General features: G+C 38.9%; 1 protein-coding gene across 1 annotated transcript in view; it reads right to left on the bottom strand.

Annotated features, from left to right (window-relative positions):
- Positions 1-706: 706 nt before the first annotated feature.
- The window catches only part of RAP2A (RAP2A, member of RAS oncogene family), a 41566-nt gene continuing 25862 nt past the window's right edge, over positions 707-16410 (bottom strand). Inside the window, exon 2 of the mRNA XM_068526766.1 lies at positions 707-4456. Coding sequence (XP_068382867.1) covers positions 4219-4456 — 238 coding nt within the window. The 3' untranslated portion in view covers positions 707-4218. The remainder of the gene's footprint in view (positions 4457-16410) is intronic.

Below are 16410 nucleotides of genomic sequence, written 5' to 3'. Positions count from 1 at the left end.
GAAGGCAACATGACCAAAAGGCACAGTTTAAATTGGCTTAGGGAATGAATGGGCTCCTTATCAGAGCAGCTGAAGGCTGTATATAATTAACAGCATCTGTCAACATTAACAGGGCCCTATATAGAATAAGCAGGCCCTACAGCCCTACTAAACAGCAACCTCCAGCTTCTGGTACCTTAAAATCCACAAGACCTAAACAAAAAGACAGCCCCAAGCCATGACTAGAAGGACACTGATACATTTTAGTGATACTAGCAGGGCTACAAAGCAACAGCTAATTAATGTTAATTATCTAGAACAATTCTGTGAACCAAGAGCATTGAGATTTCAAATTAGCCAGCTATCATCAAAAAATATAAAATACCATTTATGAAGATAACTTTATATTTGAAATTACTGATTTAAAAATCTTTCTCATGTTATTTTAATTTTTAAATGGTGTGAAAATGATCTACTAAGTCCCTTTTTACATGATGAATTTAATTCAATTTAATTCAGCTTGACTATTTCTGTAAGAAGAGTATTAAATTCATTCTATGGCAATTTTTAGGGTTTTTTTTGAAAAAAATACATTAAATACGTTTCACTCATGAACATGTACAAAACAACAAGAACCAAAAAAAACCCAAACCCAGAGGAAATTTCATTAAATAAATTTATTTGTTAAAATAATTTAACTCCAAATACAACTGTTGAATTTGCATTGAGTTGTAACTACAATTCATGTTTTAATTGAAATGTCAAGGTTTAACAACTGACATTGTTACAAAACAATAAACTGTGGTTCAATTTTAAATGGTCAGTTGTATTAGAGCTCAACAGTTAACTGTGAACTATATTTATCTCTGGGAAATCCCAAATCAATAAGGATAAGTCTGTTTCCAAAACCCACTGCAGTCATTCTTGAAACCCTGATCAAGATTTAAGAGATGCACAATGACATGTTAAAAAAAAAAAAAAAAAAAAGACCCCCATAGTCTTTAACATTTGATTGGCTAAGGAGACAATTAAAGCTTACCCAAGTGCTAACACAAGGCTACTGAGAACAAAAAACTACAAAACAAACAAAAAACCAATGGCAACAAGCAAAATAAGCACTTTCATATTCATACATATAGACAATACCCCCAGTGGGCAACTCCTGAAAACAAACAGCAGACACCCTTAGGCAACATTTCTTTATACAGAAGAGTAAATATCAGTAGTTTTACCACAGAAAAGTGATGGCAACTGGGCAACTGTAGCAATCAGAGTCAAAATTTCAGTCCTAATTCTACAAACCAAAGGAGAAAATCATCAAAGCACCTTTCAATAGTTTAAGGAAGATTTTATGTAATACTTTTGATCAGATGCTGGCTTGTTTTGTATATCTTGAACAAAATGAAAGGCATCAGTTACCATCACTATCACAGCTTAAAAGAACCAAAAAAAAAAAGTTGCAATATAGAACGAAAAAACTTAAAAAATGCTGCCTTTGTATAAAAGTAAAACGAGATGAAACAGAAAAAAAAAGAAAACCTTATCATAGTAGCTAAAGAAAAAGTGGGTCTTTGGATCAAACCATAACATTTTTAAGGCATGTTAGAAAAACTTTCACTTATCTAGTTGCTAGTCTGATCAGGGCATAAAATAAATAGTGACCCAAGGTCACCAACTTGTAGCCACTATTATTTCATGTGCCAACAAATTTCATCTTCCTGTTCTTAAGCTTTGTATTAACATCTCAACAAACACATTCATTCAAGCTGAGTTATATCCATACCAGATGAAATACCAACAGTAAGAGCACACAAGCGTTTCCACATTTCTGCATATCTTTGATGCTTTGTCACTAAATATTCAGGGCTGTGTGGAAACACTGATCAGGCAGCCAAATCAGTTATTAACAACTTTACAGTAAAAAACCACCTTATTGTCTGAAAAACACGTCTAACTAAAACCCCAATTTTTAGATAACCTTTTCCACCTTATATCTTGCCATACCTTTCATATTATTTAACTTATTTTTCTTGTCTGCATAGCAATCCACAATGTAAAACTGTAGAATCTTTATAGATGTTTTTAATATGTAATCTGTTGCCATAAATTGCTACCAAATATGGAATTCTAAAAAACAGAATCCTTCTTAGAAGTTACAGGCTTCAAAACTCAAACAGTGCACTAACAAATATTTCTAATTCAGTTGATAAAATCATACTTCTTGAATCTTTGATTTCTCTACGTGATTGAGTCAAATCACCTTTTACGTGATGAAATTTATTTCAATAAAACTGGTTAGAACTTTCTGTCCTATCAACAAGGTGCTTCATAATTGGGGATCATAAAAAAAAAACTATATTGAAGAATGCAAATATTCACAATTCAAAGACTTCTGACAACCACGGCCTGGTTTTACCCACAGATCTCTGTTTTCTCATCTATGAAAAGGACTATCCACCTTTTTTCTCTCCTCTAACCTTAATGTCAGGTTACTAAACACTTGGGGGGCTACCTATGATTTCAATAATGTATAAAAACAGATAATTTAAAAGAAAAAAATGGTTTTGATACACTATATTCTGCAGTACAGATTCTCATTATAGGCAATTATCTCTGACTTGTGCCAAATTCGTAGGAACAATAAACACACATGCACACGCAAACATACACTCTTCGCTCAGTTACACGCATAAGACCCGAGCTTACTTGCACAAGAGTGTGAAACCAACAAAATGTCGGGCGGTATGTAGATCACAGGCTCAGTGATACTGCAGTTCTGAAGGCCAAATTTATCTCCAGAGGATCAGCTCAAGATACTGTCTTCAGCATTTATAACTCTGAAGTTAGTTGAAAACCCTTCTGCACTTGATTGTAAAACTTATGAATAGGTTTTTCATGTGCCTTTAGTCATGCAAATGATAAATACTTTACGGCTATGAAAACCAAAAATGTCAGAACTTGAGCACCTTTTCAAAACAAAATATTCACTCTAGCTTTATTTGCCACTTCAGTAATCAGGGCAAAATTGTTATAAGAAAATCTTTATATAATTCTCCAGGAAAATTAAAGGGTTTTTTTTTTTTTTTTTGTGTGTGTCTCTTACCTTCCACTCTATAATTTATGTTCTACTTTTAAGCCCAAATTATTTCACATGTTTATTCAATTTTTTAAATGCCTGCGATAAAGCTCTGCTATAGAAAACTTGATTTCGAAAGCAGGTTAGCCAAGAATCACACCACAACCATAGCCCTTAAAGGCAAGAAGGAATTTGCTGCTTTAACGAACGTAAAAATGCAAGAGATCTGTACTGTCCTGTGAGGTTTCTGCAAACGGGAACGTGTGGATGCAACATGGCTTCGTTTTCCTTACATGATGGTACTAGTTAATCTACTAGAACACTTCTCGTTAGTAAGGCTACACAATCTCTTTCCGTCACAGCTGCTTCCTTCTTGTTCAGCAAAGTAATAAAGACCATCCCTGCTTAGTTAACAGAGGGTGGGTTTGGGGTTTTAATTCGGCTCAAACCCTTGTAAGAGTCTCCACTTTCTGGGCAAAGCAGGTGATGACACAGTCTAACACTAGGCTGTATTTTTACACAACCTGTTGTGACTTTTGCTCTATCAAGGACTGATGTGTGAGTTAGTTCCGTGTCACAAATTAGGATAACATCTACAATTAAGCATCGATTTTGAAAAACAAATATGTCAGCTGAGCAAAGAATCTTTCCCTGTAATGCTGTTGGCAGGTCAGCTGTTGTTATCTTACTTGACGTGATACATTGGTTAGAAGCACTATAGCAGTTCCTGAAATTCAGTACTCTTGTAGGAAAATATTTCTCCTTTACTTAATTTTTTTTTTTTTTAACAGAAGACAAAATATTTTAATTGTAAGTGGTCACAGGAATTCTTCTGGTTTCTTGCCCATGATTATTTCCAACATACACCATAGTTGCTTCTGTCAACTCAGTGACAATGCCATGACAGCTTTCAAAGGAGAACACCCTGTAGATCGACTTGGCTATGCCTGAAGCTGCAGGTGCCTAGAGAAGACTGAGGACAACGGTGAAGACTGGAGTTACTGAACCCACATGTTACTCAGAGACATCAACTGACCATCACTGCTCCACTCTGAACAAGGACTGCCATTTCACTGGAGAGTCACACCACACATCCTGCAAGCTCCACCGTCGAGCAGATGAGGCTGGTATCGCCTACAATTCAGGGCAGCCACATGTGAACGCTACTGGATGTTACACGCGGAACAGCACGGGTCATCCTTGTCGGGCTGAGCGGCATAGTTCATTTGCCTCACAATTTCTGCAAAGAGTTCGTCCACCATTGTTTTACTCTTGGCAGACGTCTCCATGAAGGGGCAGGCCCACTCTTCTGCAAGGGCTCTGCCTTCATTGGAGGACACTTCTCTCTCACTTTCCAGGTCTACTTTGTTCCCGACCAAGATGACTGGCACTTTCTCATACCTACGAGAGAATAAACAAAACACACAGATGTTGGAGAAGTTAGCACGAAGTTAAACAGGTAAAGTGTATTTTCTCTTTTTTCACTATATTCTACTACAAATATTCTTTTTAGTTACATGAAAAATTATTTGCTCCAGTTGGTCTGACATTTGCCAGAAGGCATTTAGAAGCAGCTCTCATGGTAGGTCATAAATGGGTTTTTCAAAATGATGTTTTAAATTAATCAATTATACATCTTCTAAAATCAATGTACCTTTCCAGATACACTTGGAAAATTATTCTCAGAATCTCAGAATAAATCCCTTTATACAGATTAATTTAAACTTTTTTCATTATAAGAGATGCTTACAAAAATTCAGACAATGAGGTAATAGCTCTTGTGACTAAACGAATAATTTATAATTTTATATAATTTCAGCATTTTACTATGTTCTAGAAGTATACAAAACTGATCATGTTCTAATAGTTCCTAAATAAGAAAACACTAGTAGAACTCATTAGGATGAAACCCACCAAACACAACTACACTCTATCCCTTTACACAAACTGTTATAGATTAGCCTGTTGAAAGACAATCACGGTTCTTTCCGGCCTGACAAGGACTTAAACATTCCAATCATTAGCTTTATTTGATGTTACCACTTCTTTTCCTTCCTAACTAGAATCAGTGTGCTACAGACTAAATGTGTGTCCCACCAAAATTCATATGTTGAAACCTAATCCCCAAAGTGATGGTGATGGTATTTAGGTCGGGCCTTTGGGAAGTGATTAGATCATGAATGGAATTTGTGCCCTTATAAAAGAGACCCCAGAGAGGTCCTTTGCCCCTACAGCCAAGTAAAGACATAGTGAAAAGATGACAGTGTATGAACTAGGGAAGTGGGCCCACACCAGACACTGAACCTTCCAGAGCCTTGATCTTGGACTCCCCAGCCTCCAGAACTGGGAGGAATAAATTTCTGTTGTTTAAGCCATGCAGTCTATTGTATTTTTGTTACAGGAGTCAGATGGACTCAGGTAAGGCGTCTATAAGTAAAGATGTTTGGAAAAAGCTAAACTAATAGACAACAGATAATATGAAAAGAACAAAGAGGTTCTAAATCGTTTTGGTACTAAAGATGATTCTCTCTACAATGGTTATTCATGGTGTAAAAATACATGGTGCTACTGTGTATATTTATTTACTATTTGTGTTTATGTTTGTTCTAAGCAATGTTGCTAATACATTTGTACTTTATACATCATTTAAAAAGCTTTTTGTGATTTTAGGATAAATCAATACCTGTGTCTGTGTGTTTGTACTTACCCCCAAGCAGAATGCATCTCTAATTTATAAAGGAAGCAAACTGCAAACCTGCACACAAGTGATAACAAATGTGACTAGATACAGCTAATCAGTTAGAAGAGAAAGCTACACATAGTCAGGATTTACTAAGGCAGGATTTGTACAGCATTTTTATCATTCAGGAAACTGAGTAACAGGCTGGCAGCTAATGTTAGTGACAGCACTTCCACAACTTCATCATCCTGGCAAGATGGTTCATCTCTACTCACCCTAATTTATAAAGCAAACTATATTCCCAACAGAGTCTCTCTTTTTTTCTTTGGCACAAGATCAAACTGAGAATGGTCTCAACAAGAGGTCACACTCCAGGCAGTGTGCCCCTTAGAAATCTGAAACACACAAGCAACTTAAAAATGAGTGGGGATAGTGGGGATAACAATATCAAAGGTAAATCTAAGATTTGGATATTATCATTTTGCAGGAAATGGATCTGGACAATTCCAATTTTTATCAAAGGACTTTCCATGCATTTACTGTATTTCAGCGGTGCCTAGGCTTTCTGATCTCAGATCATACTGAGAGCTTTGAACATATGACACAGGAGTTTTTCACATCTTCTAGGACCCTCACATACAAACAATTACGTGTACCCCTTGGCCTCTGGGAGGACAATGGCAGTGAGAATGAAGCTGCATTACAAACACTATAAATCAGCTGCTTTGCGTACAAGCCCTCTTGGCCTGCTGTACAGAGAAGCTTGGCAAGGAGCTGGCATGGCCAGTCCTGTCAGGACAAGGTCAGTTCCTAATCTGTTTTACTTGCAAAGGTATAACTGCATTTTGTTTTTCTTGTAAGAGGCTATACATCACTGTGTGTTTAAAACACTCTGTCTAGAAGTGAAGTAACATAAACATTAATAAAATTAAGTAAAATTTATTGATTAAAGTTAAAATTAATTTCAATCTCTGTTTACAATACTTAATAAAAAGGAAAGTGATAAGGCATCCCTTTCTATTATTAATCAAGTGATAACTATTTTAAGGAATACTTTTTAGTTTAAATACACAGCATAATATCATGCTTTATACATAAAGAAATATTTCTTACACTTTTAATTAAAAACTACAAATATGTGGATTTTCAAAACGTGTAAAAAAACCAAATCATTAACCATTGTATGATACACTGAATCAAGAATCTGAATAAATCTAACAGGTTCTCAAAAGGGTAATAACTAGAACACTGCAAACACAGGTCCACATGCAACAGTATTTAATGATTGTTAAACCAAAATGTGCACTTAGTCAGTATCAGAGACCTTGTCCATTACATCACACACTGAATTCAGTGGTCTTTCCTAAAACCAAGATGCTAAAGATGCTAGAGAAATCCAGCTTAATATTCTCAGAAGAGTTTAAAAGACTGAATAAGATGTTTAAGAAAAAAAGGTATTATGTACATTTCAGAACACCAGACGGTGATCAATTTTGTGGCTCTTTCAGTTAACATGAATATGAGAGACAGGATTTGGAGGCTCAGCTTCCAGTCGGGCCACTGAGAGGCTGCAAGACTGAGCAAATCAGTTACTCTACTCGCCTATATTTCATTTACTCATCAGTAAAGCAGGAGTAACAATATCTGTTCCCACTTAACACACAAGGTTGCTGTAACGGTCACATGAGAGAATCTAGAAAAAACCAAGTGCCGGGGCTTCCCTGGTGGCGCAGTGGTTGAGAATCTGCCTGCCAATGCAGGGGACACGGGTTCGAGCCCTGGTCTGGGAAGATCCCACATGCCGCGGAGCAACTAGGCCCGTGAGCCACAACTACTGAGCCTGCGCGTCTGGAGCCTGTGCTCCGCAACAAGAGGGGCCGCGATAGTGAGGGGCCCGCGCACCGCGATGAAGAGTGGCCCCCGCTTGCCACAACTAGAGAAAGCCCTCGCACAGAAACGAAGACCCAACACAGCCATAAATAAATAAATATTAAAAAAAAAAAAAAAAAAAACCAAGCGCCGGATAAATGAAGGGTGGTGTTCTTTCCCCTCCTGCCTGCTGATATGAGACCACGGCCTCAGGAAGTGTGAAGAAGGAGGGGGAACTGATGGAGGGGGGCGAGGAGTGGGAGGGGCGAGGAGTGGGAGGGAGGGCGCACCAATCTGGAAGGTGAGGACGAGGGGCAGAGGCAGGCCTGGAGTCACAGGGATAAAGCAGCCCCCTGACAGCGGCCTTTTCTGTTCTACCCCGCGCCCTCCCTAGGCTGAGCATCATAACAACAGGCAACAGGACAAGCGGAAGAGCCTTCTCCAAATGTGGGTACCTGCGGGGAAGGGAATCTGAAACGGCGCTGGCTTGGGATGACAGAATTGGTTCTCTGTGTGGAGGGAAGATCTGGAGAAACCTGGATCCTCTTTCAGGAAGATGAGTGAGAAAGAAAAGGGAAAGCAGCAAAGGATGAGGCTGACAGAATACAGTGAGGGTGTGAGGAAACTGGTCCTGCTCTCCACTGTGGCTACACGGTATATTAAGAAACAAACAAACCCAAAACACCCAGACCAGGACTCCAGTTCCAGAACTGCCCCTCGCCAGTGCTGTGAATTTAGAAAATTAACTTCATCTCTATGTTCCGTGGTTTCTTGGACTATAAAATGAGCTGGACTAGCTAATTTCTAAGGGGTTCTTAAGCCCTGAAGTTGAAAGTCAGCACAGACACAGCAGGTCACTCCCAAGACAACACGTATCACTTACTGAGTGACTGCTGAGAGCCCAGCACTGCTCTAAGAACAGCACCCAGCAGGCTGAGCTTCACAAGAGATGCGGATGGACGCCTCAGGAGTAAGCCCAGCATGCAGGGGTAACCTCGTCAGGTTCAGTGGGGCAAAGTCCCCAGGCAGCAGAGCTCTCCGACTTGGCGAGTGGAGCGGGTGTTCAGTGCACTCCGCCTGCCAGGAAGCTGGAGATGCACCCGGGGCCCCGGCAGCGCCATCTCACTGACAACACTGTTCAAACACAGAAACGTGGGATGCTTTTAGCTATGCAAGTGCTGAAGGCTCTACGGAAAACTGCCTGCCGCTGCATAAATAACTAGTGATAAACAATCAATGTGTTGTATATTTATTCATCCATTTAACACGTTTATTTGATAAGGGCCTACTATGCGCTAGATACTATTCTAGGCACTTATGATACATCAGTGAATAAAACAAAGAGCTCTGCCCTAGAGTCTAGCAGAGGAGACGGTCATCGATAATACACCTAAGTAAATACGTAAATTATTGGTTTACTAAATGGTGTTAAGTGCAATGGAAAAAAACTGCAGAACAGGGTGGGGGCTGGGAGCACAGGTGCTACTTTAAACCAGATGAGCAGGATAGGCCTTGTTGGGATGGTGGCATGTGAGCAAAGGTGTAAGGGAGTTTGCCAAGCAGGTATCTGGGGAAGAGCATGCCAGGTAGGACACAGGCCAGCCAGTGTGAAAGCTGGTGGGAGTGTGTGTGATGGCTGGGGGCCCATCTGTATAGCCTCCTGCCACTCCTGCAGCCACAAACCCTGCAGCATAGGAAACCTGTTCATTTCAGGCTAAACAGAACTTTGGAACCTGGGTGGCAAAAGTGGCCTCAGAAGACAAACACGTGACATCTATGACAGGGCCAACTAGATTATCTAGGAAGACTAGGTACTTGGTTGGCAGGTGACGGCAGTACTTTCATTTCATGCTCTATATTTATTAACAGTTTTGTGAGTTGTCTTCATTTTTTCCCTTTTCTAAACACATCACTTGGGAACAAAGGTGAAGATGCAAAATTCCGAAAATATTTATGTATTGTTGTTAACATTATTAAGAGCAGAGTACCACCCTGTTCACATCTTCAACATCAGCTTGTTTCTCACCAACTTCAGCATAACTTCCTTGATGTTTCCTTTGACAGCAGGATCATACAGTGGCTTCTGCATCTCACTGTTATTTTTGTTTATATTCTGAGAACTCTTGTTGTTGTTTTTTTTTTAAAATAAATTTTATTTATTTATTTATTTATTATTATTATTATTATTATTTTTTGGCTGTGTTGGGTCTTCGTTTCTGTGCGAGGGCTTTCTCTAGTTGTGGCAAGTGGGGGGTCACTCTTCATCGCGGTGCACGGGCCTCTCACTGTCGCGGCCTCTCTTGTTGCGGAGCACAGGCTCCAGATGCGCAGGCTCAGTAGTTGTGGTTCACGGGCCCAGTTGCTCCGCAGCATGTGGGATCTTCCCAGACCAGGGCTTGAACCCGTGTCCCCTGCATTGGCAGGCAGATTCTCAACCACTACACCACCAGGGAAGCCCAGAACTCTTGTTTTATTAACATGAATGTTCGTGTTGTTTACTGTATCATGAGCATGATTACATAATATATTCATAAATAAAATTAGTTCTTTTGAGCAGCTCTGCTTAATGCATTGAATGAAACATCAGAAATACTAGCTTGAGTATCACTTAGCTGTAGAATGTTGATGGCTTCTCAGTGAAGGCAGCTTTGTAGATATGAATAGTTCAAAGCATTTGATGTTTGTCAACAGTCTTTATGTAACTGTCTTGATATGGGTATATGTGTATGTATATTTTATTCTGGTTGTGTCTAAACTTGGCTGATCACCAAAATAGCTTGAGAATTAAAAATACTGATTCCCAGGCCCAACTCCAGAGCTACTGAATCGGAATTTGTGTGATCAGGACTCAAGACCCTATTAAAAAATACCTATCTATAAGTTCTGAAGACTATTGTGAGGTTCAGCAGGGTTTAGGAATCACAGACCTGATCTACTACGTTGTGACCCCCAAACAATACTGTATGTGTATAGTTCATGGTTTTATACTGTGGCAAGTCCAGGATCAATTCCTTCTTCCCTGCATTTATTCACCAATGATAAGTTGTAGACAGATACCACTACACTCAGTTCCTTTAACTTCCTTTTGAGGGTGTTGCATTGTAGCATATTAAAAGAAGGCTATGCTTCACATGAATTTTACCAGGCTGCTGTCTTCTCAGTCACTTTTTCAGAAATGAGAATTGGAAAGATTTTTACTTACAAGGTCCCCTTGTTCAACCTTCCACCCGTTGTTAAAAATCTCACTTACCAAGAAGGTCTCAAGGCAAAATGTCAGAACACCTGATGCTTTAATCATTTCCATGACAACCTTACCAAATGGTTATATTTCAACATCTTTAGTGATGTGGAAATCATATCTCAGGCAACCCATTTTGTCCTTCCTGTCAGTTCTGTTAAATGTTAGTGTTAAAAAGTCAGTGCTAAAAAGTTTATCCCTATCTAATGAGCTGTGATCTGTAACACCTTGTCCCTCCTTTTACGCTTGAGAACATAGAAATCTTTTCTCCAAAATGAAAATAGCTTTTCTTCTCCATCTCCCTGGTCAAATAAGTAACACATAATGATTTAAAAAAACCCATGGCAATATTTAAATAGGTAAAGATGAAACTGAAAAACATTCTTAATCTCACCTCCATAAGAATAATTGCTATAACTATTTTGGTGTATATCGTTTCACTATTTTCCTATACATATCTATATAAATGTAAATTTTTATGAAAGGAGATTATACCAGCTTCGATTTTCACTTATCATGGACTTTGTGTATCAATAAGTGATATACATCATATTAATGGCTAAACAGTATTCCATTTTATAGAGTCTCTACAATAAACATACCATAATTTAATGACTCCTTCTCCATTTGTGCATGGAGAGTTCCCCGCTACTCAGTTTTTTCACTAACAAACAGCAATCTGATGAACTACACCTAGAGGTATAACTTCTTTCTCAAAGGTATGCATAATGTGTGTGTGTGTGTGTGTGTGTGTGTGTGTGTATGGCGTACCATTTAAACCAGAAAAATCACATTTCTAGATAGATAACCAGATTGCCGTGCACACATACATGCAATCTCAACTGACATCCAGAAATTTATACTACAACCAACAGTGCTTAAGAGTGCCTGTTTCCCCACCCTTGGGATTGATATTTTTAATCTTTCAGTAAAGTATTATGGCAGTTCTGGAGAAAGAGAATGATTTTTGGCTAGGAGTTGAAGGCTCCTACCACAGCCTGCCAGCATAAAACATCAATACTTCTCGTAAGGATGGAAAACATAAGCTAAATAAGGCTTCCGTCTTCCTCTAAACTGATTTGTTTTGAGGTGACTAAATATTTCATCTTAAAAGAGCACTTCTGGTAATTTAGCTCGAGTAATGAAAGGAAACCACAATTCTATGCTGCAACTTTCTCTTGGTTTCAGACTGCATACTGAAGAACAGAGAGAAATTTGTAAATGTGATGTAAAAATTAAGTTAGGAGCGAAATAACACTAAAAAGATACTCAAAGCTATCACGGATACACCAAACCGATGTAGATAAAAATAATCTGTTTCAATAGAAATTAAGAGCTGACACTGTATCAGAAGAACAGTTTGATGGTGAGGGACCAATTGATCATGACAATGCAACTCAGGCATTTTGAATGTTGTATTAAAAAACCATTTGAGGGAGAAAATATTTGCAAAAGACATCTGATAAAGGATTGTTATCCAAAATATACAAAGAAGTCTTAAAACTCAACAAGAAACAAACAACCCAATTAAAAAAATGGGCAAAAGACCTTAATAGACATCTCAATGAAGAAGATATACAGATGGCAAATAAGCATGTGAAAAGATGCTGCACATCATATTTTGTCAGAGAAATTCAAATTAAAACAGAGATACCACTATACACCTACTAGAATGGACAAAATCTAGAACACTGACAACACCAAATGATAGATAGGAGCAACAGGAACTCTCATTCATTCCTGGTGGGAATGCAAAATGGTACAGCCACTTGGAGGACAGTTGAGTGGTTTCTTAGAAAACTACACATACTCTTAGCATACAATCCAGCAATCCTTGGTATTTACCCCCAAAAGTGAATAATTATGAATATATAAAACCTGCATATGGATGTACCTAGCAGCTTTATTCATAATTGCCAAAACTTGGAAGCAACCAAGATATCCTTCAGTAGGTGAATGGATAAACTATGGTACATCCAGACAATGAAATATCATTCAGTGTTAACAAGAAATGACCTATCAAGCCATGAAAAGACAGGTAGGAAACTTAAAGGCACATTAAGTGAAGGAAAGCAATCTGAAATGGCTACATATTGTATGGTTTCAATTATATGACATTTTGGAAAAGGCAAAACTATGGAGACAGTTAAAAGATCAGTGGTTGCCAGGAGTTGGTGGGGGTGGGGAGGAAGGGGTGAAGAGGTGGAGCACAGAGGATCTTCAGGGCAGTGAAAATACTCTTTATGATACCACCATGATGAATACATGCTATTAAACATTTGCCCAAATCCACACAATGATTGGATGATTATGATGTGTCGATGTAGGTTCATCAGTTTAACCAATGTACCAGTCTGGTGGGGGATATTGCTTATGGGAGAGGCTATGCACGGGTAGGCTCAGGGGCTATACAGGAAATCTCCGCATCACCTCGATTTTGCTGTGAACCTTAAACTACTCTGAAGAAATAGTCTTCTTTTTTTATTCTGGTATTTTATTTTTTATTTATTTATTTTTTTGGCTGCGTTGGGTCTTTGTTGCGGCACGTGGGCTTTTCTCTGGTTGCGGCGAGTGGGGGTTACTCTTTGTTGCAGTGCGTGGGCTTCTCACTGCGGTGGCTTCTCTTGTTGCGGAGTGTGGGCTCTAGGCTTGCGGGCTTCAGTAGTTGCAGCACATGGGCTCAGTAGTTGTGGCACGTGGGCTCTAGAGCGTAGGCTCAGTAGTTGCGGCGCACGGGCTTAGCTGCTCCACGGCATGTGGGATCTTCCCGGAGCAGGGATCGAACCCGTGTCGCCTGCATTGGCAGGCGGATTCTTAACCACTGCGTTACCAGGGAAGTCCAAGAAATAAAGTCTTTTAAAAAGAGCTACTTGAGGACTAGGGTAGCCAAGTTGGCTTAAGTCCACTGAAGTCTTTATATCCCACTAATCACAGGTAAAAACTCAGGACAAAATACAAACAGCAACTACGAAACAACTCTGAAAAGTAAAGAAAAGCAGGCAGATTGGGGAGGAGGGCCAATTCTTAGAGAGAAGACCCTTACGGAGGTTGAATTTCCTAGTTTTTCCTCTTTTCTTTTGTGGCCTTGAGCTGAGGGCGGGCACTCAGTGGTATGCACACAGCCAGAACTCTGGGAGAAATTCTGTCTTTCTACCCAGAAGATTAGGGTAAAGGGATCTCTGTGAGCTGGAGTATGCGTGTGGGTGGGAAAACCTCCCTTTTTTCTTTTCCTTTTTTTTTTTAAGGGTTTTTTTTAAAAATAAATTTATTTATTTTATTTTTGGTTGCGTTGGGTCTTCATTGTTGCACGCAGGCTTTCTCTAGCTGTGGCGAGTAGGGGCTACTCTTCATTGCAGTGTGCATGCTTCTCATTGCGGTGGCTTCTCTTTGTTACAGAGCATGGGCTCTAGGCGTGCGGGCTTCAGTCGTTGTGGCACACGGGCTCAGTAGTTGTGGCTCACAGGCTCAGTAGTTGTGGCTCGCGGGCTCTAGAGCGCAGGCTCAGTAGTGGTGCTCGGGCTTAGTTGCTCCGCGGCATGTGGGATCTTCCTGGACCAGGGCTCAAACCTGTGTCCCCTGCATTGGCAGGCGGATTCTTAACCACTGAGCCACCAGGGAAGCCGAAACCTCCCTTTTTTCTTGTTTTTCCTTTCACAACTCACCTACAGTGGGCCCCTAGCAGAGCTGGGGTAGTGGGCAATGCCAACAGCTAAGACTTCATTAAAAATTTCTGGTTAGAGCAACTGAAAAAAGGGCTCCTTAAGGTCCAAAGAGAATGAGAAAAATCTTTAGTTTTTTTCCTTCTTTTTTCTCTGCCCACTATGCTAGGAAGATGACCTCAACTGTGAGAACTGTGTAGCAATGCAGAAGGATATCAACCAACTTTATCTAATTAATATTTATAGAACACTCTACACCATAAAAGCAGAATACATATTCTTGTCAAGTGCCCCTGCAATATTCACTAAGACAGACCATATTTTTGGCTATAAAAACTGTAACAAATGTAAAAGAGCTGAAATGATACAAAATATATTCTCGGACCATAGTGGAATTAAACTAGAAATCAGTAACAAAAAGATATCAAGAAAAATCTCCAGATATTTAGAAACTGAACCATATACTTCAAAATAATCCATGGGTCAAAGAAGACATCATTAAAAAATAAGAAAACACTTATTTGAATGAAAATGAAAATAGAACATATCAAAATATGTGGGATGTAGTTAAAGCACAGCACAGAGAGAAATTATAGCATTAAATGTTTATATTTGAAAAGAAGAAAGGTCTTAAATCAATGATCTGTGCTACCACCTTAAGAAACTAGAAAAAGCACAAAATAAATCCAAATTAAGCAGAAGGATGAAATAATAAAGAACAAAAATAAAAGAAATTTAAAACAGAAAAACGATATAGAAAATCAACAAAAATTATAAATCTAGTTCTCTGAAAAGACCAATAAAACTGATAAACTTCTAGCCAGATTGATCAAGAAAAAAAGATGACACAAATTAACAATATCAGAAAGGGGAAACTTACTACACACCCTATAGACATGAAAGAGAATATGCTCCTGAAATAAAAACTTAGATGGAATGCACCAATTCCTTGAAAAAATTGACTTATATGATGTCATTCATGCTCCTCTTCTCAGGGGGTGACAACAGCTCTCTACTACTGATCATATTATACCTAAACCCCTCTGTTTAGCTTCTTCAGGTTTCCAAACTCTAGCCCTTCATATCTAATTCAACTTCATCTCCTACAACTTTCCAAAGAGAATCTTCTGTTCTAAATTCTGTTTCCTTGTTCATGATGGTCCTCTAACGATAGAAGTCCCTACCAATCACAATTCTAACTACCATTCGAAATTTAGGTCAAATTTCATCTCTTTTAAAATCTTCCTTTTATAAATAGCTCATTTGTCTGAACTCTTATTTATATTTTATATCATTAAGAATTTGGGGTTCATAGATTTTCATTAATTTATTTCTTGAGTATCTACTAGGCATTGTGTGAAGGACTGGAGATATAAGACAAATAAAATCCTTGGAGTTTACGCTCAAGTTGAAGGTAACACTATAAACAAACAACCAATGTAACTAAAGACTGTGATAACTGTTTCAAAGGAAATCAATATTGATAAATGTACAGTAACTTGGGCAGGCCAATATTACATGAGGTGATCAAAGAAGGCATCTCTGGGAGATGAATTCTAAGCAGAAACTTGAAGACTGAGCGTTGAGTCAGCCATGGGAGAAAACCAGGAATCAAACATTTTAGCCAGAAGAAAATATAAAGGATAGGTTGTAGAAGAGTGCTAGGCTTATTCAGGGAACAAAAAGGAGACTGGAACGATTACAGCGTCAAGAGCAAGGGGGAAGAAAAGCATGAGGGATGATTGAAGAAGGACCTATGGCCACTATTGTAAGAATAAGAGAAAGTCACTGAAGGTCTTTTAACAAAAAAAATTAGGTGGTCTATGTGTTAAGAGATCAGTGTGGTTAATGTACAGAAAATGTTCTTTAGGGGCACAATAGTAGCAGGAAGACAGGAGATGACTGTACC

This window comes from Eschrichtius robustus, chromosome 18 (genome assembly GCF_028021215.1).
Source record: "Eschrichtius robustus isolate mEscRob2 chromosome 18, mEscRob2.pri, whole genome shotgun sequence".
NCBI lineage: Eukaryota > Metazoa > Chordata > Mammalia > Artiodactyla > Eschrichtiidae > Eschrichtius > Eschrichtius robustus.
Note: the sequence above shows the minus strand (reverse complement) of the source record. Positions and strands in the feature narration are given on the sequence as shown.